Source organism: Globicephala melas, chromosome 1, assembly GCF_963455315.2.
Source record: "Globicephala melas chromosome 1, mGloMel1.2, whole genome shotgun sequence".
In the NCBI taxonomy this organism is placed as follows: domain Eukaryota; kingdom Metazoa; phylum Chordata; class Mammalia; order Artiodactyla; family Delphinidae; genus Globicephala; species Globicephala melas.
This window is the reverse complement of record NC_083314.1, coordinates 178,744,996-178,768,910: the sequence shown is the minus strand read 5'-3', so window position 1 is coordinate 178,768,910 and position 23,915 is coordinate 178,744,996. Positions and strand designations below refer to the sequence as shown.

The following is a 23,915-nucleotide window of genomic DNA, read 5'->3' as shown; positions in this document are numbered from 1 at the left end:
AGTAGGACTACATCAAACTAAAAAGTTTCTGCATAGCAAAGGAAGCAATCAACAGAGTGAGAAGGCAACCTACAGAATGGGAGAAAATATTTGCAAATTGTATATGTATTATAAGGAATTAATATCCAAAATGTATAAGGAACTCCTATAACTCAATGGCAAAAAAACAAAAAAGATAAAAAATGAGCAAAGGACTTGAATAGACATTTCTCTAAAAATATACCAATGGCCAACAGGGGTATGAAAAGATGCTCAACATCTCTAATTAGGGAAATACAAATCAAAACCACAATGTGTGGGACTTCCCTGGCGGTACAGCGGTTAAGGCTCTGTGCTTCCAATGCAGGGGGTGAGGGTTCCATCCCTGGCTGGGGAACAAAGATCCCACATGCTGCGCAGTGAGGCCAAAAAAAAAAAAAAACAACAATAACCCACAATGTGATGTTATCGCACACCTATTTGGATGGCTATCATCAAAAAATAAGAAGTGTTGGCAATGAAAAACTGGAACCCTTTTACACTGTTGGTGGAAATGTAAAATGGTGCAGGCACTATGGGAAACAGGATGGAGGTTCCTTAAAAAATTAAAAAGTAATAGTATCATGTGTTCCAGCAATCCCATTTCTGGGTATTTATCAAAAGAATTGAAATCAAGATATCAAAGAGTTATACACACTCCCATGTTCATGGCAGCATTATTCACAATAGCCAAAATGTGTAAACAACATAAATGTCCACTGATGGATGAATAGATAAAGAAATGTGGCATATCCACACAATGGAATATTACGCAGCCTTTAAAAAGAAGGAAATCCTGCTAAATGTAACAACATGGCTGACCCTTAAGGACATTATGCTAAGCGAAATGAGTCAGTCATTGAATAATTCCTGTTATGTGAAGTACCTAATATAGTCAAATTCATGGAAGCAGAGAGTAGAATGGTGGTTGTTAGGGGTTGGGGGAAGGAGACATGGGGAGTTGTTATTCAATGGGTATAATATTTCCTTGTGCAGGATGAATAACTTCTAGAGATCTGCTGAGTAGCATTTTGCCTATAGTTTAAGTGTATTGTACACTTAAAATGTTTTAAAAGAGTGTATCTCACATTAACTGTTCCTACTGCAATAGAAAGAAAGAGAGAGAGAGAAAAGGAAGGAAGGAAGGGGAGGAAGAAAAAGAAAGAAAAGAGAAAGAAAGAAAGAGAAAAGAAAGAAAACGAACATTCAGATTAAAAAATGGGCAAGACTTGAAAGACACCTCACCAAAGAAGACATACAGACAGAAAGTAGGCATATGAAAAGATGTTCAACATCATACGTCATCAGAGTTGCAAATTAAAACAAAGAAATATCACTACGACCTATTAAAATGGTCAAAATTCAGAACACTGACAACACCAAATGATGTTGAGGATGTGGAGCAACAGGAACTCTCATTCGTCATTGGTGGTCATGTAAAATTTTACACACACTTCGGAAGTCAGTTTGGGAGTTTCTTACAGAACTAAATAAAGTCTTACCATGTGATCCAGCAGCTGCACTCCTTGTGGTCTACCCAAAGGAGGTAAGAACTTATTTCCACACAAAAGTCTTCATGTGAGTGTTTATAGCAGCTTTATTCATAGTTGCCAAAATCTGGAAGTAACCAAGATGTTTAAATAAACCATGGTACATCCGACAATGGAATATTATTCGGCACTACGAAGAAATGAGCTAGCAAGCCATTAAAAGACATGGAAGAAACTTAAATGCACATTGTTAAGTTTAAAAAAGTCAATCTGAAAGTCTACCTCCTGCAAAATTCCAACTGTATGACATCGTGGAAAAGGAAAAACTATAGAGACAGTAAAAAGATCAGTGGTTGCCAGGGGTTAAGGAGGAAGGAGGGATGAATGGGTGGAGCACAGGGGATTTTTAGGGTGGTAAAACCACTCTGTATGATACTACAATGGTAGATAAGTGTCCTTATACTTTTGTCAAAGCCCATAGAATATACAACACCAAGAGTGAGCTCTGATGTAAACCAGGGGTTTTCGATGGTAATGATGTGTCAATGTAGGTTCATAGATCATAACAAACGTGCCACTCTGCTTGGAGACGTTGGTAGTGGGGAAGGTTGCAGGGAGGTGGGCAAGGGTCTACAGGAACTCTCCGTACTTCCTGCTCAGTTTTGCTGTGAGCCTAAAACTGCTCTAAAAAATAAAGTTTGTTAATTTTTAAAAATCTAACGAAACAATTTCACACCAATAAATTTAAGAACATAGACAAAATGGATACATTTCTAGAAAAATATGAAGTGCTGAAACTGGCATAAGAAAAATTAATACATTTCTGTACATTAATAGCCAATTAAAAAATTGATATGAGAATCAAAAACCTTCCATCCCCAAAGCCTCAAGCCAAAATGGTCATAGATAAGTTCTACCAAACTTTTCAGGAGTATTTATCTCCTATCTTATACCAGCTGTTCCAGTCATTTGGAAAAATACAAAATTATATTCATACCTGACACCATACACCAGAATAAACTTCAAACACACCAAAGATCTAAATGTTTAAAAAAATGAAACCATATAAGTACTAGAAGAAAATATGAGCAAATTCTTTTTATAATATGCATGAGGAAGCCCTTTCTAACTATGACTCAAAACCTAGAAAAAAATAAATGATTGATAATTTGACTCCATCTTTAAAAAATACTTTTGCTCCACAAAAATGAAAAACAGAAAGAAAATATTAGCAACTTACCTGGCAGATAGAGGACTAATATCCTTAAATATAAAGAACTCTTTAAAATTACTGGGAAAATCTTTCCTTTCTGCGATATGCAGCTGCAAGATGGTAGTGCAGGTTTCCAAGAAAAATTAACTGAAAACGCACACAAAAAGAGGTAGACAAATGGCCCTTAAACATACGGAAAGATGCTCACGGTTACTTTAAGAAAGAGAAATGAAAATTAAAACTATATTGGGGGACTTCCCTGGTGGCGCAGTGGTTAAGAATCCGCCTGACAGTTCAAGCGACATGGGTTCGACCCCTGGTCCGGGAAGATCCCACATGCCACGGAGCAACTAAGCCCGTGCGCCACAACTACTGAGCCTGCACTCTAGAGCCCACGAGCCACAACTACTGAAACCAGCGCATCTAGAACCCATGCTCCACAACAAGAGAAGCCACCGCAATGAGAAGCCCGCGCACCGCAACCAAGAGTAGCCCCTGCTCGCCGCAGCTACAGAAAGCTGGCGCGCAGCAACGAAGACCCAACGCAGCCAAAAATAAATAAATTTAAAAAAATAAATAAATAAAATAAAGGCCTTTCTATCACTTAAAAAATGTATGGAATCTAAAAGATTAAAAAAAAAAAGACATCAAGATACCATTTCTCGCCTATTAAATGGGCAAAACTTCTCGACAATGTCCTATCGGCAGCTCCTAGTGGCCACCTGCACTTCTTGGCTCATGGTCCCTTCCTCCATCTTCAGAGCACATCACTGCAATCTCTGTTTCTACGTTCTCCTGTTCTGTGGTCAAATCCCACTCTGATGCCTCCTTAAAAGGACCATCTCAAGATGTTTAGTGTAAGCACATCTGCAAAGTCTCTTTTGCCATATAAGGGATTAGGACCTAGGTATCATTGGGGGCCATCTTTCAGCCTCCCACACCCATTACTGTCCATTCTAGAGCCAAAATCAGGGTACAGGGATTGGAAGATGTAATGGAAGCTGCTAATTTTCTACCTTGAGCCGCTTGCCCTACTTTTACCTGGGCACTGTGGTGTACTCAAAAAATGGGTTGTGGGACTTCCCTGGTGGCGCAGTGCTTAAGAATCCGCCTGCCAATGCAGGGGACACGGGTTTGAGCCCTGGTCCGGGAAGATCCCACATGCCGCAGAGCAACTAAGCCCCTGCACCACAACTACTGGGCCTGAGCTCTAGAGCCCGTGAGCCACAACTACTGAAGCCGGCATGCCTAGAGCCCGTGCTCCGTAACAAGAGAAGCCACCGCAATGAGAAGCCCGCGCACCTCAACGAAGAGTAGCCCCCGCTCGCTGCAACTAGAGAAAGCCCATGCGCAGCAACAAAGGCCCAATGCAGCCAAAAATTTAAATAAATAAATAAATGAATAATTTAAAAATGGGTTGTTATACAACAGATAAAATGCATGACCTGGAACTAGGTCTACAGATATACCCACACAAATAAATATTGAAAACATAAATGTTGCATGAAAAAGGCATGTTGCAGAAAGATGGATCAAATATATTATAAATCTGAATTTTAAAAACACAAGATCAAAGCTTTTTGTGTTTGGAGGACCCACCTCAGCTTTACTGGAGAGGAAGCAAATGCAGGTTTCAACTGTATAAAAACAGACCTAAAGCATATTTGGAGAAATGTTGACATCTCTTAAATTCAGGTGTCAGATGCACTTTCATTGGTTACAATTTTCTGTGGAGTTAGAAGTATTTCATGATTTTTTTTTTGGTACTATTGTTGTTAATTTGTTTCCGCTTTATTGATGTATAATTGACAAATAAAATTGTAAGATATTTAAAGTGTATGTTGCATTAATTTAAAATACATATACATTACTAAAGGATTTCTCCCATCCAGTTAATTAACAAATCTATCAACTTACATATTTATATTTTCTTGCATGTGTGAGAACATTTAAGTTCTACTCTCTTAGCAAATTTCCATTATACAGTACAGTGTTATCAACTATAGTCACACGTTATACCTTATTTTTTTTACAGCTGAAAGTTTATAACCTTTTACCGAACTCTCCCTATTTCCCCCACCTCCCAGCCCTGGCAACCACTTTCTACTCTCTGTTTCTATGAGTTTGATTTTTTTTTTAAGATTCCACATATAAATGATACCATGCAGTGTGTATTATATCTGTCTGCCTCTGATTGGCTTATGTCACTTATCATAATGCCTTCAAGTTTCACCCATGCTGTTGTAAATGGGAAGATTTCACTCTTCTTTATGTCTGAGTAGTACTCCACTATCTATCTATCTATCTATCTATCTATCTATCTATCTATCTATTCCATTATATATATATATATATATATATATATATATATAAAACATCCTTTTTATCCATTCATCTGTTGGTGGACACTTAGGTTGTTTCCATGTCTTGGCTATTGTAATAATGCTGTGGTGAACATAACGGTGTATATATCTTTTCAAATTAGTGATTTAGCCTTCCTCAGGTAAATACCCAGAAGTGGAATTGCTGGGTCATGTGGTAGTTTTCATTTTAATTTTTTGATTTAATTTTGGCCTCTCCTCCTACCTCTTTGGAGCAGGTCCTCAGGGCTGTCTGAGGAGCTATTTCCCAGGCTGTAGTCCCTGTAAGGTCCCTGAATAACGCTGAAAACCACAACTCTTTTTGTTTATTGGTTTTGGGGTTGTTTTGGCCGCGCCGTATGTGGGATCTTAGTTCCCCTGAAAATCGCAACCCTCAATTGTGCATTTTTCATTGTGTTGACAAGGGGAAGATACTGACCAGCTGGTAGATTTGGGGGTGGGAAGATAAGGCTCCTGTTCTCTCAGTGAAACCCTTGGGAGGTCATGGGCTGAGAGTGAGTCAGGGATGGGGGGCATGAAGGTGAGAGGAGAAAGTTTAAAAGGAGCATACTGGGGGTTGGACAGCCAGAGAAATGTCCAAAAAAACTGAGGCCCTCCTTCGAGTTTTGCTCAATTGTCTGATATTTCCAGCAGTTCAGCCGCCCCAGAGCAGATGCTGAAAAGGCAGAGGGTGGGGTATTCCCAGCTGAGGAAGTTGGAGGGAACTTGGGGCAGGCAGAAGGAGGTGGATGGAGGAACGGGCTCCATCAACGCCAGTCTTTGGGGTGGAGGGATCACCATGCTCCCCCTTCCCTCCTTTCCTTCTGCTACCTAGGGCTTGGGGTCCTTCCTCTAACCTGAAGTCAGCTACTGCCCCCTCCCCATTTCCCACCCCACCCTCATCTATTGTTTTTCTTTTTAAAATTTTTATTGAAGTATAGTTGATTTTCCATGTTGTTTAATTTCTGCTGTACATCAAAGCGACTCAGTTATATATATATATATATATTCTTGTTCATCTTCTTTTCCATTATGGTTTACCACAGGATATTGGATATAGTTCCCTGTGCTGTACAGTAGGACCTTGTTTACTTCCCCTCTCCTGCATCTTCATTCTCTCCCTCTGCGCTGCCTCCTCCCCAGCGAAGTTTGAACCCCTTTAACACTTTCCTGATGTCAAAGAAAGAAAAAGTCCTCTTCTAACCTCACACCCCTTCCGGCCGGCCGGTCTCTCTGGAGCCTTCACTCTCCACCCCACTCACTCCCTCATCAGCTCCCCACAGTGGGGCTTCTAACACTTCCACTCCCTGAAAACGCCTCTGGTCAAGGTCATGACTTCTGTCCCGTGACATCCACTGGCCTTTACAGTCCCCACCTTAATTGACCTCTGGTGGACATTTGACACAACTGACTGCTCCCTTCTGCCCTTGATTTCTCGGTGGTCCCCAGTCCTGGTCTTCCTTCTGCCTCCCTGGTCTCTTCCTAATGACCTTCACATGCTTCTCCTGCTGCATCAACTCCCCTCAATGCCACCATCCCCTAAGGATCTCCCTAGAATGTTTTCTCTCCTCGACTTTGACCCTTTCCCAGGCCTTGTCCCCCATCCAGGCCACCGTATTTCTCTCTGCTTTAATTCTCAGGCTCCTAATTTGCTTCCCCAAACCTCCTTGCTTTCCAACAATAGCCACACTTTAACCAGAGTGGTTGTCCAACAGTGTTTCTCAACCCAGCCGGCATCACACTCACCTGGAGGGCTTGTTAAAACCCAGCTGCTGGGCCCCACTCTCAGAGTTTCAGATTCAGTGGGTCTTGGAGTAGGACCCAAGAACCTGCATCTCTAACACATACCCAGGTGACACTGATCTGCTGGTCCCAGGACCACTGTGTTAAAAAGCTAATCTGATCATGTATTCATTTTTAAACCTCTTCACTGCCTCCCCACTGTCCTCAGGGTAAATCCAAGCTCTTAGCTGGCACTGATGGCCATCTGGTTACTTGCCCTCTCAGCACTGTGCCTCCCTGCCCGGAATACCCTCACCACCCGGCTCCTGTTCTGCCCAGATGTCATCTTCTGTTAACAGTGCTCATCACTGACACCTGGCTCCCCATCACACTGAGCACTCCTTGAAGATGAAATATTACGGTTATCACTCTATCCCTAGAGGCCGGCACGGGGTTGAACACAGTGTTCAATAAATTTTTGTTGAATGAATGAAGATAATTATTTCAAGCTTTTAAATTATTTTATTTTATTCTATTTTATTCTATTTAACTCCAAGAGAAATTTTTACTTGTAATGCCACCTATAAAACAGACTTTTTCTAGCTGGATCAGCCTCAGCTCTATATCCCTGTTAAGTCTCGCCTCCGTTCTGCCCCCTGGCGGTAGTCTCGGTCCCAGCACAAGATGAATGAACTATTTGAGGTATTTCCGGAAACCGGAGAGTAAAGACTGCGGTTTTAATTTGCATATCCAGAATGCATTGCACCCAGGACAAATTTTCGACTAAAAATGACTCGATTCTCCTTCTTTCTTTAATTATTTTTTCCTAGAAGTGAGAATTCTTTCATAGAATTGTCTGAGAAAAAAGCAGCTGTTAATAGCTCTTTCAGTTAAATAATCACCATTACTGTGTTAGGGGTAGCAGTTACCCGAGGAATGCGTGCCGCCCACAGAACGATATACTCTGGTTTCTCTTCAGATCGTATAAATCTTTCGCCTTTTACTAAAGATTTCCGTGGAGAGGAACAATTCTGAGTTTGTACCCAATTTTTTGAGGTCTTGCGTTTTGCAAGGCCAATGATAACGTTTAAAAACAGATTACCAGTTTTGGGTGTTCTCGTTGGAGTGCGATGTTTAACTTCGCGCACCACGTTTGTTTTTCAGAGAGAAGTTTGTCGTGGTTTTCTAGACTGCTACCGTTTTGAAAACGTTATTTTCGGTCTCCGTCATGGGAGTAAACGCTGTCAACCTACTTAAAACAAAAGGACCAAACTACGGAGAGTGGAGTAGTTGCTGTTGTTAAAGTGGAAGGGGTGTAGTTTATTCGTTTTCTTTGGTTGCCTTTTCAGTGCCAAGTGCGGCCCGCGGTGGGAGGATTTCTTAAACTGTGGCGTGCAAGTTTTGGCGCTCCGGGATTTAACAATGGTGGTCAGTGGGCATAGTTCCCCCGCGTTATGCAGAATCATAGTTTCGCGACCACGAACCTAGACGCCGTCCCCCGCATTAAAAGAGAGATTCTTAACCGTTGGACCGTGAAGGAAATCTTTAAAGTTTTTTCTTCAGAAAGAATTTAAGCGTGGATTCATTGTTTCTTCTAGAGCGTAAGTATCGTTGTTTTATTCTGTTGAGGTAATTTAGGTTTAGAACAGAAACTCTACTATTTGCGAAAAATACCACTCAAGAAAGACGTTTGATCACGGTTACAACGAATTTGATAGAACCCGAACGGAAGTGAATATTTTAACCGCTCACAGTGGCCAGAATTCAGCTTTCTGAGCCCGCATAACTGCAAAGCAGGCTGGGAAATGTAGTTTTTTCTCCAGGCAGCCATGACGTTTGCGAGATCCTAGGAGGGAGGAAGTGAATATGCGGAAAGAAAACTAGCAGCGTCTGCCCAGTAAAGAAAGGAGGGAATCCATCCGCACGTTTCCTTCTTGCAAGTTCCTTTGTTGAGTTTCGTGTTCCTGCCTTCCAGGTTTCTACCTGTGGCCAGATCTCCCATACATGTACAAGAAACCTCTCGGAGGCTGTCATGCGGCTGTGGGGATCACCCCTTCCCAGGCCCTTTTGAATGTTCTCTTGTGTAGAAAACCAGAATCCCAGGCTCAGGCAGTTGTCCTCCGTCTACCCCTGCCCCACTGGCGCGGGTAGCTTTCTTGTCCCCCTAGAAGAAGCGCTGCTTTTCTCACGACGAGGTCTGGTCAGTGAGAACGAAATACTGGTGACAGTGCTTTCTTGGGCTCTGAAGACCGAGTGTTCATCCAAAGTAGGGGTTCTAACATTTTTGTTGTTCACCTTCGGCAAAAGCAACGATCCAGAGTAACGAGCACGCCGAGCAGCCAGAGAGCTAGATATTATATGTCTCCGGGTGAAAGAGTGCGCTGCTCCCATGAAATTGTCTGGCCGGGGAAAATCGAATTTGAGTTCGCTGAAGACTAGATCTGACCACTAATTGACAGAAGAGCAGAACACAGTCGAGCTTGTCTGCATCTCTGCGGGGATGGACGCAATCAGCAAAGCCCTGGCTGCGAGGAGCTTTTCAGGGCGAACCATCAGATTTTTTCAACAAATAAATTACAAGAAGAAATGAGAGAGGGAGATAAAAAGGGAATCTATAGGTTAAAAGAGTTAAAAGAACCCATCTTACCAAGCAGAACTTACTGGGATTCCGGTTTAAACAAACACTATTTTCAGAACTTATTACATTTATGAGATGTCTTCATTTTTCAATCTGACCAGATATTTGATGATATTAAGGAATTACTGAAGAGTTTGGGGTACGATTACCATATTGTGGTAATGATTTTTGTTTTAACCTCCTTATACTTAGAAGTAGCTAAAGCAATATCTACAATATAAAGTTTTTTTGGGGGGTGGGGCACACCGCACAGCTTGTGGGATCTTGGTTTTCTGACCGGGGATGGAATCCACGCCTGCAGCAGGGAGAGCATGGAGTCCTAACCACTGGACTGCCAGTGAATTCCCCGGAAATATCTACAGATGAAATGATATTATATCTTGGATTTGCTTCAAAAGAATGAGTGCAAAGAAAAAGCCCCCCCCCCAAATAAAAAGAACAAAGACAAAAATAAAATTTTGTTTACGTGATGGTTGTTGGACTTGGTAACCAGCACACGGAGGTTCTTTATACTATTACGTCTACTTTTGTGAATGTTAAACATTACTCATAATTTAAAAGTTTTGAATATATTTTATTTATTTATTTATTGTTTTTTTGGCCGCACCGCTCGGCTTGTGAGATCCTAGTTCCCGGACCAGGGATCGAACCCAGGCCCCCTACAGTGGAAGCATGGAGTCCTAACCACTGGACCGCCAGGGAATTCCCTGAATACATCTTAAAAACAACTTTGCGGTTGGTAACATATGCACTTCTTTATTAATAGATCAAATATTGGTATCTAGTGGGAAGTCTCATGACTACCAGCATTTAAAAGTCACGATGAACGTGAGCAATATTTCAAGATGCCTGCCACCACCGGGCGTGTCATGACTGCATCTGTGATTTCTATTTGTGACAATGATGCAAATGTCAAAGTTAATCATGAAAGGAGATGCTGAATTTCAGTTGGAGGTTAGCGAAAATAAAGATTTCTTCCAATCCAATTTCGCAGACCCCCTGACTTCTGTTCAGGGACCCAAGGTTTAGAAGTCCTGATCTGCATTCCCTTGCCTCTAGGCACATAATACAAACAATTCCCCCTTGTATGGGGAGAAGGTTTTGAATTTATCAAAGCACCTTCACACAAGAGTCATTTATTTCATGGGAATTCCTAACCATCTTTCTGAAGTTGGAAGGTGTTACTAGACCCATTTTACAGGTGGGAACATAGAGCGTAACACATAACCCACTTGTTTGAGGTTACAGAATGATAATGACAGAGCTGGAGACAGAACCCAGGTCCCCTAACTCCCAGCCCACTCCCCACTCTTTCGCATCAAGCTCCCAGCTCCAGAAATGCTGCTTAGTTAACTTTTCTTGAAGTTTTCTTTTGAGAGACGCCACAGCCTTTCTCCTGAGCTCACCTGTCCTCCGTTTGGTCATCTCTCAGGACCCCCTTGAACAGCCACATTGATTCCTGTGGTGCTCGCGGGCAACCAGGAGCTCTGATTTCCAGCACTCTCCTTCACATACTAGCAGAGGTGATAATTAACCTGCCACTGGGAGAGTGTCAATCCTGCAAGGTGGTCAGTGACCTCTGGCAAGTCTCTTTCACTGTGTCTCAGTTTCTACTTTTGTAAAACAGGATGATGAACTGTCGTCCTTGGTTTTGGAGGAAGCTGTAAAATTGGCTAAAATTATGACAGTAACTAGGGGAGAGTAAGTGATTCATCCTCGGGAGAAATTATTACCCGTAATGTTATCATTGCCATGAGTTAGGGCCAGAGCCCACCTATACCTTGCCTTTACAGGTCAATGAGGTGGAACCATAAATCCCAACTCTCTAAGCTTATTACCTACTTTACTTCCCTTCCTGGATTCTATGCTCCAGACAAACTGAAGTATTACTGTCCATTGCCTCTCAAACTTCCCCATTTCTGTATGTCTACTCGTGCTCTGCCCACTGCCTGGACGGTCCTCTCCCACACCTTGACCTAGGATGTGGGATCTTAGTTCCCTGACCAGGGATCAAACCCATGTGCCCTGCAGTGGAAGCGCAGAGTCTTAACCACTGGACCGCCAGGGAAATCCCAAAGATTCACAATGAACATTTACTGAGTCAAATGATTTATTTGAAGCTTCCATCAGCCTAAGTCCAGAGGAGAGGCTCCCAGGAAGCACGATTATGAGACTAGGTAGCTTGTTCACGGCGAGGCTGCTTGCTCAGCTCAGCTGAGATGGGCCTCCTTTCTGCAAGGGGAGCAAGTGCCCCTCAGCAAGTGAGGGGATCCACCCAATCACCAGACCCCTAAGCCGATGGCCGGAAGTCAGACCACTGCTGCTTCTTGGGGGTGGGGTGGGGGGCTGAAAACAAGACCCCAAAGTGCAGGTTATCTTGTTCTTAAGGGTTTTTTTTAAAAGGTCAGGAATCCTTTTAAGAATCTGAGGAAAGCTACAGAAACTCTCCTCATGAAAAAAAAAAGTACATACATTTTGCAATTCCAGGGGTTCACAGGTCACTTGAAGCCAGGTTACGGACACTTGAGCAAAAAAAACTCTAAGGTTTTTTTAATCTAAGACCCTGCAAATGTCTGGATTTTTGGCTTCTTATCACCCTTGAAGAGTTCCATTCCTCCACTGGAAGAATATGACTGTCTTAGTCCGTTTGGGCTCCTACAGCAGAATACCACACACCAGGTGGCCTATGAACAACAGAAATCTATTTCTCACAGTTCTGGGGGCTAGAAGGCTGAGATCAGAGTGCCGGCGTGGTCGGGTTCTGATGAGAGCCCTCTTCTGGGCTGGAGATAGATAGCTGTCGTCTCTGTGTCCTCACACGGCAGGGAGAGGACTAGAGAGCTCCCTGGGGTCTCTTGTATAATGGCACTGATACCATTCATGAGGGCTCCACCCTCATGATCTATTCACCTCCCAGAGGCCCCACCTCCCCTAACCTTGGGGGTTAGGCTTCAACATGTGAATCAGCCCGTAACAACGCCCACAGGAGAATCCAACTAACTTCCTCCTGGAAAAGCCCTCCAGAGGAGCCACAGACCTCCTGGTTAGTGTCTTAACCCGAAGCAAAACTTGTGTTCAGGTAGTTTATTTAGGAAGAGATCCCAGGGGACAGCAGAGGGAGGCTGGGGGAGGGTAAAATGGAGGGAGGGAAATTGAATCAAGGGTGTCTTCCCAAGTTCTTCGCCACTGTGGGCAGTGGGGGGCCTGATCTTGCCGTCTGAGGAGCCGTGTAGAATGTGTCACAGAACTGTCTGCCCAGGGGATGGCGGAGGGAGCACTGGTCCACTGGCTCCACCTCTCATGGGAGAATGGCTGCCCCTAGCAGCGATATCCTTGGCCTGCTTTGAGGCTACACACATGCTGAGTGCCGAGCAGCTTCCTGAAGGTCAGAGAGAAGGTGAGGTCAGATGCTGCCAGGGACCCGCACCTGGAAAGAGCTGGTGGCTGCAACCACGGCAGGAGTGAAAGGTGGCCTGAGAGGACATGAGATGGGGCATGAGAGGCCAAGGTGCCCGTAGGTTTTCAGGGAGTTAATACATTTCCAAACCAACTTTTCAGCTGTTGGGAACTGCTGGGTAGTATGCAATTCCATACCAGGTGTCTACCCCTGAAAAGCAACTTGACCAAGCCTCTTTGCGCATCCAGCCCAAGAAGAGAGCTCCAGTGCATTACCGGACCGTGAGAGGCAGACCCACTAGAGTTAGTGGATGGCCTGCTCCCAACTGAGGCTGAACTGGAGGCACTGCAGAGGCTCACGGCAGACGCCCAGCAGCTTTCAGAGTGGGCTGATGTCATCCCAGAGGGCAGGAGCAAATGCATTACCCACCCCATCCTGTGGGAGCCATCAGAGGAGTGTGTGGGGAGAGAGCATGGGCAGAAACAGAGTGTAGGGACTGAGAGAGAGGCTGGGCTGACAGTGAGCCCCAGTTTGCATCCCAGCCTGGGCTGCTCGGCCTTGAGCCTTTCCTCGTCTCTCAAATTGGGATCTTAACCCTTAGCAACCTCCTCCCTGCATGAGGCCGTGTTGATGTAAAATACGTAACACACGTGCTCGCTTCAATGACCTATGATTCGCAAGTGTTCGTCTACTGAAATTCTAGTCGTTGGCTCGGTATTCACCAGGCACAGGTACATGGGTTCATGTTTACATGTATGGGAGCCCACACCATGCCTGGTTCCAAGTTAACAGGGTGAGTGGGAGCCCTGAAGCGCTGCTCCTGTGGTCAAGTAACTTCCAGTTGAACGCAATGACTAGAGGGCATGTCACGCCAGACACCACAGCCCACCACACCCCGCCGCCAGCGAAGGGCCCCTGGCCAGAAGGGTGAGGCACCCCCAGGGCAGGAGTGGAAGGCGCACAGGACTGGAGCGACAGCAGCAAAACCAGAGCAACTCGTAGAAGAGCCTGAAACCCTCGTGTACTTTCTCTCCCAGCCACCTGCGGAGGCCGGACACTCGGCAACTTGGCAAGCAAACCAGGCTTCCTGGTGAGCCAGGGTGCTCAAAACGCCCATCTGGGAAGCCAGGGAAACCACCAAGACACTGAGGGTGATGGTCCACACTCAGCCCGGCCCCTCTTTGCTCCATTCTCCCCACAAAGGAAGGACTCAGACCTTAGCTTCGAGAACAATCTGCAGGAGGCCCACTCAGGGTTTTTCCTGCCCCCGGTCCTATGGGCAGCAAAACCGGGGCAGGCAACTCTCTTTAGGGCAGGCAGGGGGAGAGGCACTGCAGCAGGAAGGGGCCAGGGTAATGCTCCTCGAGCAGCCCACTCAGCTGGGACATGCAGCAATCCCCCAGGTGGGCAGCACGGGGGCCACCTCCACAGCCTCTGAGTGGGCTCCTCTGAAGAGGAGAGGACGTGGGAAAAGTATACTGTCACCACGGCGGGGCCTTTGCTTCGGACTCCACCCAAAAGCCTGGTGACCGAGGAAGGTCCGATGTCTCCAGAGGTCTCAACCACACGCAAACCGGTCGTGGAGGTTTGAAAGAGATTTATTTAAAAACAGAACACAAAAAAAAGCTTTGGTATTCCAAAACCCAACAATCATCGATCACTAGAAAGTTAAACACCTCCCCTAAAGCCCAGAGGTACAAAACCACAGATCTCCATAGGCTCACGATAAGAAAGACGCAGTGTGCAAACCCAAGGGTGACGGAGACCCACTCCTTCACGCAGGCGGCGTGCGGGCCTCCAAACCTCCCGAGGTGGTGCATATTGGAAATCATTGCCAAGATTCCCTACCGAGAGTGGATGCAAAAGCCATCCAGCAAAATCTCAACAATAAATTAAAAATTCATTCAAGAAAGAACACATTAAATTAGGAAAAGAACACATTTTTTCCTAGACAAGAGTCTTTTCAAGAGGGTCTATTTCCTGGGACAGAAGAAAGGGGGAAAGTGGAAAGAGTGAATTCAATTTCAAGTATTTTCCATATAGGTTCACTTTATTGAGTCGAAAGCTTACAAAAGGTCCACCAGCCCCGCCCCTCCCGCTCCCTGATGCAAACTCCTGAACATCCACGCGCACTTCCGAGTCACTGGTGTCCCCCAACAAGGCACAAAAGGCTGGGTGCTTTCAAAGGATCCCTTGTTCGCAGCAGCAGGACTTTCAGTGCTGGGTGTCTTGTGCAAGTGGCGACTGAAAGCAGGACTGATGCCACTCAGACACTGGGATCTTCCTGTTCAATCAACAAGACAGGTCGTTACTGCTCACGCCAACCCCGGTGGACAGCTACAGAAATCTCAAGGGAAGCAGGCGATGGAGACACCCTGCTGGCACCCCACCCAGGCTCCGAGCCCACCTTGCTGACAGCACTTGGCCCAGGGGCGGGCTAGAGCTGCCACAGACTCGGGGGCCCAGGCGCCTCCTTAGGCGGGTGCGGCGAGTTCACGGGCTCTGCTCTGGCCAGGCCCGGCTGGAGCTCAGACCTGCCTCTGGCCCTTTTCCCACTCCTTCAGGTCAAGTGCTACTTCCTTCTCCAAACCAGAAGCCACAGAGCCCCTCTCTCCTGAGTCCGGGCTCTTTAAAGAGTGGGAGCACAGAGCTGGAGCTTAACGTACCCTCCACCCCACTACACTAAACTCGGGACAGAACGCGAGGCCAGGGCCCCGGGCTCTGGAGGCGCAGTGGCTTTATACCTTACTCCTGAAGAGGGGTTTGGCGCCAGGCCCACAGTACTCGTTGTAGATGAGCTTGAATAGGAAGAGGTGGAAGAGGGTGATGAGGGAGGCCACGCTGAACCAGAAGAGGAAGGGCAGCCCGGGGTCCTGCTGGGCCATGTGCTCGTCGTGGGCCAGGATGGCCTTGAGGTGCAGCGTGTGCCGCAGGTCCTGCAGGTGCGTGAGGTCAGTGGAGATGTAGAGCAGCGGCGTGATGGGCTGCGTCACCATGACCGAGAAGGTGTGGCCCTGGGGCGCCGAGGTCAGCTCCACAGGCTCGTCCAGGCAGCCCGCTTCGCAGGCGTAGATCTTGACGAGCTGGCCGCGGGACTCCACAGACACGTGCAGGTACGGCTTGCCCTCGGGGTCCGCGAGCACGGCCAGGTTGATGTGGTCATTCTTGTAGCGGATGCCATGCAGGGCGTAGCTGTTGTGCAGCACGTCGGGGTCAGCCTGGAACTGGAGGTGGTTCTCGGTGAACTGCAGGCCGCCGAAGCTGAGCACCATGCCCTGCAGGATGCCCGGGGCGCCCGCCCGCACCAGCCCCTTGCAGCCGCGCTTCTGCAGGGTCAGCCTCCACAGGTCCCAGAGCTGCAGGATCTGCTGGATGGAGGACAGGCGGCCCGGCCAGAGGTTCCCAGCGTGCATGGTGGCGTGGCCGCTGAAGCAGTGATCTTCATAGTTGAGTGTCGACTCCATCTGGTCTCGCTCCCTGTGGCTCAGGTCGGGGCTGAGCAGTGGCGCGGGGGAGCAGGAAAGCATGTAGTACAGTGTCAGGTTCACGGTCAGGCCTGATGGAGTGTGAGCATCGGTGATCTTCTTCATTTCCACACCTGCAACACCACAGAGGTTGTACATTAAGGAGGAATGGCATGGCCAAGAGGCTGAGGTTATGAAACAAAGATCAAGAGCAGCAGAGACACGAAGCTTTTGTCCTCAGGGATGAAAACAGCAGCTCCAGTCTCCCACAAGTACGGGAGAGCAGCATTGCCTGGCTTCCTCACGTGACCACCTTGAGCCCTCTGGGCCTGAAACTGAAAATCCCGCCAGTGGGGCTCCTGCCAGAGCCCAGAAGAACACAGATTTAGCCAAGCCTAGGGCGCCAAGTCAAAAGGCCAGTTCCCCGACTCCAAGAACTGTCACAACGCCCTGGCCAGTCGTGGGCTGCTTCTCTCTCACCGGGCCTGCAGCTTTAAACAACATCTGAGCGCAGGATCGCACAGACTTGTATGAGCTCTAGACTCAGACAGCTCACCGCCCACATGGTGTCTCAAGCTGGATGTCTGACAGGCGTTTGGGAACGGACAAGGTTTGAATCCTTCCAGCCCCATGCTAATCCTTCCCTAAATCACCTCCAGACACCCGCTGGAGCCCTCCCCCCAAATCCAGGAGTCACCCTCAAGTTCTCACTCCCCACAGCCAGTCCACAGAACGCCCAGTGGCTCCAGCTGCAAAAGTTTCCGACTCATCCACCCCTGCTTCCACGGTCGCAGCGCTGGTCCCAGCCACCGTCCTCTCAGCTGGGCTCCTGCCAAAACCTCCTATGTGGTCTCCACACTCTACTTCCCCCTCTCCCCCACACTGTCTACACTCTGACACAGCAGCACCGCGACCTTTAAAAACGTGCACCAGATAGTGCCTCCGCCCTGCCTCCCATCTCACTTAGAATAAAATTCACTGTCCTCACCAAGGCCCCAAGGTAAACCCTCTGGCCACTGCCACCCTCCCCTTGCTCACTACCTGCCAGCCACACTGGCCACTCAACCAAGCCCGCCCCTGCCTCAGGGCCTCTGCCCTGCTGGCTCCCTCCAGACCACCACACAGCGCTTCCTCTAGCTGTGTAGGCCTCAGCTTCTGCAATTCCTGCTCACAGAGGCCTGCCCGACAGCGGAGCTACACGCTCTTAGCCCCACCCACTGCAGTCACTCACCCCCAAGCACATATTTTTATCTTTTCTCCTTATAACGCTTGAGCCTAAAAAGCTATCTCGCTTTTTTAATCCAAATTTTCGCTTTCTAATATCTGTCTTCCGCCCGCCCAGAATTTAAGAACCATGAGAACCGGAACTTTGTTCTGTTTGCTTCCGTACGCCCCACGTGAAGAACACTTTCTGGCAGAAGCATTCGATAAATACTTGACTAAATTAAAGGCTCTTTGAGCAACTATGTTTAAGGATTTAGACAACTAGAACTCTGGAAACCAAAATCTCTTAATCTCTCTCTCCTCTACACTAGGATTTCCTTTTCTTAAGCAGTCAAGGGGGCGAAGGAGTTTTCATTTGACAGGAGCATCCCACCTGCTGAAGAGATTCCACTACCCCCGCCCCCCATGAAAAAGCTGCAGCCACAACAGCGAGGCCACAGCTCAGGCTAGCGGGAGTCATGTCAGGAAGCCCATGCCTGTCACCAGCCAGAAATGTGGGGAACTGAGTTAAGAACCCCGGGATCGGGCTTCCCTCGTGGCTCAGTGGTTAAGAATCCACCTGCCAATGCAAGGAACACGGGTTCGAGCCCTGGTCTGGGAAGATCCCACATGCCGCGGAGTAACTAAGCCCGTGCACCACAACCACTGAGCCTGTGCTCTAGAGCCTGCGTGCCACAACTACTGAGCGCATGTGTCACAACTACTGAAGCCCGCGTGTCTAGAGCCCGTGCTCACAACAAGAGAAACCCGTGCACCGCAATGAAGGTAGCCCCCCACTCACCACAACTAGAGAAAGCATCCACGCAGCAGCGAAGACCCAATGCAGCCCAAAATAAATAAATACATTAAAAAAAAAAAAAAGAATCCCGGGATCGGCCAGGCCTCTGACCTCCCAAACCACGCTGCTCAAATGAGGCTTCAGCCACAAGAACGAATAACAGTAAGATCTGCCCTTTGCACTCCTCTTTCACGACCATCTCATAAAAGTCCTCTGAGGTACGTGCTACTGTTATTATTGAACACAAGCCCAGAGAGAGTAGGGTTCAAGGTCACACAGCTACTAAGTGGTGGAGCAAGAGTCAGCCCCAAATCAAACGCCAAGCCCAAGTTTGAACTACCCCGGGACCCCGCCCTTCAGTGTCACCTCTGCAGACTCTGCAGGGGCATCTCCAGGATGGACCGTGCTCACCCTGGTGCAAGGTGTGGACGGTGGACCAAGCACTCGCCAGGCCTCACCTGGGCTGAAGAGCTGGGCCCAGAGGCGCTGGTGGTCCTGAAGCAGCTCCGCCGCCGGCATCTCCAAGAGCTCCAGCATTTCCTTCCGTGCCAAGTCCTGGAGCACCTTGAGCTCCTTGCCTGCTTTGCTTTTGAGCACCTGGGGGTTAAGAGGGCCGGAGACGTGCACCACCCACAGCACAGTCTCGTCCAGTTGCGTCTTGGGAGCCACTTGGAGACGGTTCACTAACTTCTTGGCGGCCACCACCAGCAGGTGCACCAGCCCCGTGGGAAAAGGCGGGGACCGGCCCGAGTAGAGGAGGAACTGATGGTCTCCGACCTTCTCCAGGGTGCTGGTGAAGGCCTTGGGGACCGGGCCGGCAGTGGGCCCGACAGTCTGCAGCGCGGCCACGCGTTCCGTGGGGTTGTTGAGCTGGATGCGCTGCAGATAGACGTGGGGTCGGCCCCGGTGCGCCAGAAAGTCCTCTTGCAGCAGCACGCAGTCTCGGCCGGATCCCGTGACGAGGCCGGAGGCCGAGGCGGGGCCCGGGCCGGCGGCCGCAGGGCCGGGACCCGGAGTCCCGAGCTGCAGGCAGCGCACCCGCCGCAGCAGCCCTTCCCGCAGCAGCAACACTGACTCTCCAGCTTCAGAGAGCGCGCTAAGCGGGCGCAGCTGCACGAAGGGCACGAAGTCCGGCGCCACGGCGGGCTCCCGCTCCCCAGGGGTCACCCACAGCCGGTTGGCGACCACGTCCAGGGCCAGGAAGCCGTTGGCCACCAGGGCCGGCACTCCGGGGCCCAGTGGTACAGCCTCGCCCCGCTCCCGCAGGCCGCGCCACGCGCGGGTGGCTGCCTCCAGACAGGCAGAGGGCTCGGCGGCGCCCGGCTCGCCGCGGGGCCAGGGCAACAGCTGCAGACCGCCCGCCGCCTGCCGCGCCCCGGAGCCCGCGAACCACAGAAGCAGCACCAGGAGGCCGAGCAGGCAGAGTAGGCGGCGGGCCCAGCTGCTCGACAGCAGTCCCGGCAGCCCCTTAAGCCGCTGCTGCAGCCACATCGGGCCGCCAGGCGCGGGCGCGGCGCGGGGGCGGCCGCCGGGCCCGCCGCCCAGCCCACCGGCCCGGCCGCCCGCGCCTCACTCCCGGGCCCGGACCGCGGCGCCCACCCCAGCCCCCGTCACAGGCGCCGCGGCAGCCGCCACAGCTGCTCCCTCCTCCTTCTCGGTTGCCTGCGGCCGTCAAACGACGCGGGCCGTCAAGCGCCACCTACTCTTTTGCGACAGATGGAAAAGGGGAGGGCGGAGGGAGGGGAGAGGGGCGGGCCCGGGAGAAGGAGGCGTGGCCACAGCGAGGAGGGGGCGGGCACCGCCGGGGTTTGACCACCAGTTCTCGGGCCTGAAAAGTCAAGTCCAGAAGAGGAGAGGGGTCTGCGGAGGACTGGAAGCGGCCAATTCATGGGAACTTAAAACAGAAACGAAAAAACCAACCGCGCTAGCCAACCCGAACACGTGTTGTGCCCCATTCGCTACTAATGGATTCAACAGCCCCAAGATTTTTAAAAAATAATTTTAAAACTTTTTTTCTGTAAAAATGATCCTCACTGCAAAAAAAAAAAAAAGACTTAGTACAGAATAGTACCCCCAAAAAAAAGAAAGAAAGAAAGAAAGAAAAAGAAAAGTAAGCACTGTCAACCAGACTTCCTAGGATATATTTTGTTGACGACTCTTCCAGACCTGTCTGGCTGCATGTACAGCATATAGGACACAAATCAGGCCCAGGACTGTCCATTTCTCTACCACACCAAGTCGTCTTCTTGATGTCAACCGTGAGTCTTAACTTATTAAATAACATAAAACACTAAAGTCTCATGCTTTGAAAATGCTGTTAAATTGTGTGTTATCAATGCAAAAGACAAATTTTGTTTCTGGGGAAAAAATTCAATCTGAGCACAGGGGCAGACAATGGGGCGATTGTTTCCACTTTAGTTTCAGGACATTCCAAAGCCAGACAGTGCTTCCCAGTTGTTGAAAATTAAATGGTCATTTGAGGTGGCTTCTTGTGGGCTGTGAGCAGACACATGTGTGTTTGCCGAGTCTTAGGGCCAGCACCCTATAAGAAGGCAGCTGTCCAGGTGATCCTACAGTATGCTTACCTTCTTTGTTTTTTTTTTTAAGATCATTATCAAAACATACACACAAAATTCTTAATTTCCACCAGGATTTCACAAACCCCACAGAATAACTTCATGGATGTGCAGGAATCCATAACCTACAGTTAGAGAGATAGGATCCATCCAAGCTCCTCAGGGAGGCAGAAACACTTGGGAGGCACAGTGAGATGAGAGCAAAGGACTAAACCAGGCTTGATCCCACCTGTGAAATGGGAATGACCAGAGAAACTGCCTCTCAGGTTTCTGAGGAATAAGTAAGTTAATACAGGCAAAGCAAGCAAGGTACATGACATGGGGTAAGTACACGGTAAATGTAAACCCACATAATTATTTTTCGCTATTATGAATGTCTGTGTAATAGACATATATAGGCCTACTTTTGAGACTGTTTCTGGGGGAGCAATTCCTGGAAGTAGATTCCTACGTTAAAGAGAAGGTTCATGCTGGTGCTCTTAACTCCCTTACCACTCTCAAACACCCCAGGGGAGGGAATCACAGCCCACCATCAGCAACATAGCCACAACAAAGCCAGGAGGTCAAGAGTAAGGACAATGGCACGAGGCTGCCTGGGTTTTGAATCTTGGCCTTGCCCCTTGCTAGCAAGTCAGCTAACTTCCTTGGGCCTTGGTTTCTCCATCCATAAAATGGGGATCATGAGACAGAGTAGGATTGCTCTGAGACTTAAGTTAGATAAACAAGTTAAACATTTAGCATACTGCCTGGCTTAAAATAACCGTTCATTATTTTATTTATTTTTACTAGGAAACAGGAAACACATGTACATGACACAAAATTCAACATATATGAAAGGGTGAAGAGTGGCCATTAAGTCTTCCTCTTTCCTGGAGTCCTAGCTAGTCAGTTCCTCTTCCCAGATGCAACCACTGCTTCCTGTTCCTTGGGTGCTCTTCCAGAAATTCTATTCACTTACAGATATATAGCCATATAGACAGAGACCTATATTTTTCCCTTCACAGAAATTGTAGCATATTATATACTCTTGCATATTACTTTTTTTTTTTTTTTTGCAGTACGCGGGCCTCTCACTGTTGTGGCCTCTCCCGTTGCGGAGCACAGGCTCCGGACGCGCAGGCTCAGCGGCCATGGCTCTCGGGCCCAGCTGCTCCGCGGCATGTGGGATCTTCCCGGACCAGGGCACAAACCCGTGTCCCCTGCATTGGCAGGCGGACTCTCAACCACTGCGCCATCAGGGAAGCCCTTGCATATTACTTTTTTCATTTAAGGGAACAGCTTGGAAATTCCATTGTTATTATTATCATCATCATCATCATCAAAGGGGGTAGGTGCCAGTGGGACTAGCTGATGGGTGTAAACAGGGAGGAGGCTGAGAATCGGCCGGCAGCAGAGAACGTGGCTGTCCACTGAGGCCATCGCTCCTCCTCGGGTCAAGAAAGGAAATGGTAAAAATGGAGAAAAGCAGAGGATGAGAGGGAGAAAACCCCCTTGTGACACCAGACCACTACCCTCCAGTCCAGCTATCCTTTCTGCTTCCCAGAAAAGCAGAGTCCTGTGCCTTTAACTGTGCACAACAGGTGCAGCACTTACCCTGAGTAACATCTAGGCAGCAGCCACCCCTGGTTAAAGAGACAAGTCCTCCTTTTGGATGAAGCTTGGACCGATTTCAAGTTCCAGCAATTTGGTGAAGGGTGGCAGGTAGGCTTCACCAGGATGAATCCTTTCTCCAGGGGCGGCCAGCAGCCTCCCAGATTGATCTCCCCTCCCGATTTGCAATGACTCTGGGAACTCTACTGCGCAAGGATTTTTTTCCCGTCCATAGTATGCCACCATTGAGGTTCTCTTGGGCCCGAGCAAAAGGGAAGTTAGAGCCGGTTTCCAAAGTCGCCTCCCTTACTGGTCCCCCATCAGCTGTGTGACTTTGAGGAAGTTGCTTCACATCTCTGAGCCCCGGTTTCCTTATTTCACAAATGGGGGCAATACTGCCTAACTGGCAGGGCTGTGGGGAACATGGCATAAGCCAGAGCTTTGAAAATTGAGTCACTCAACACATGCTCCTCTTCCCCTCTGCTTATCCCTCCATTTCCTCCTCAAAGGAGTTGGAATTTCAGTCTGCATCCTCCTGAATTCAAAAACATCCGGTGGATTCTGGCACCATGTCCTGTCCCCAGCTGCAGAAACTCCCCGCCCTAGGTCCCAGGTCCCAACTGGATGGCAGCCCTGGATTGCACTCCTGCCTCTTCCCTTTACTTGCCTTTCAAATTTGAGCTTGCTCTTGGGTCCCCCTGGGCCTTACTTCTACCATCTTTACCATGAGTAAATCTCTGTTCAGTGAGATAATTTCCCAGGTTCGCAGGGATTGTACCTATCGTCTAAAAAGAACATGTGTTGGCTTTGTTTGGGTTGTACAAATAGTATATATTCATTGTAAAATGATTGTAAAAACAATGAAAAATATAAATAAGAAGATAAAAACTACCTGGCAAGAACACACACACACACACACACATTCCCACAAGTTGGAAATAATGACTGTAAATATTTGGCTGTCATTTTCTTTTAGCATCATCTGTATGCGTTGTACCTGTAAGGATATATTTTTGCTGAGTGGGGTCATACAGTATATACTGCTTTTCCCATGTAACGTCATGTTGGTAGTGCATTACCCTGGCTGAATCAGTCTTAAGAGTACTGCCGATTTCTCTTTTCCCCAGGACCTAGCACGGCCTGCTTTATGTTGTTCATTGATAATCATGACATTCCTCCCCCCTCTGCCCTTTCCCCCTGTGGGTGGGGAACCCCCTGCCCACCCAGGGTTGTACCCACTACCCACTCCTCTGGAGCCTAACCTGCTGGAAAGGATCTCCCTTTGAGGGTCTCTTCCAAGGATGAAAATTGTTGTTGTTGTTTTCCCAGAGATGGCTGCCCCTAGCTGACATCTGCTCCAGGAACCCTTGTTCTAGAAACGCTTGAGTTGTGTTTTGAAGACCCACATCTGTGAAGAGACCCTAAACAACTTCTTTCTTCCTTCC

General features: G+C 48.3%; 1 protein-coding gene and 1 non-coding gene across 2 annotated transcripts; one reads left to right on the top strand and one right to left on the bottom strand.

The window, feature by feature from the left end:
• Window positions 1-7,762: 7,762 nt before the first annotated feature.
• Window positions 7,763-7,879, top strand: LOC115867281 (U5 spliceosomal RNA). Its single transcript, XR_004045045.1, has one exon. It is a non-coding gene; the product is annotated as a U5 spliceosomal RNA (small nuclear RNA).
• Window positions 7,880-14,425: 6,546 nt separating this feature from the next.
• Window positions 14,426-19,870, bottom strand: KIAA2013 (KIAA2013 ortholog). Its single transcript, XM_030878251.3, has 3 exons — window positions 18,763-19,870; window positions 15,583-16,436; window positions 14,426-15,122 (listed from the first exon to the last, which is right to left on the bottom strand). Exons 1-3 carry the CDS (start codon window positions 19,793-19,795, stop codon window positions 15,105-15,107), a joined length of 1,905 nt encoding a protein of 634 aa, XP_030734111.1. The 5' UTR covers window positions 19,796-19,870; the 3' UTR covers window positions 14,426-15,104.
• Between the last annotated feature and the right edge of the window lie 4,045 nt (window positions 19,871-23,915).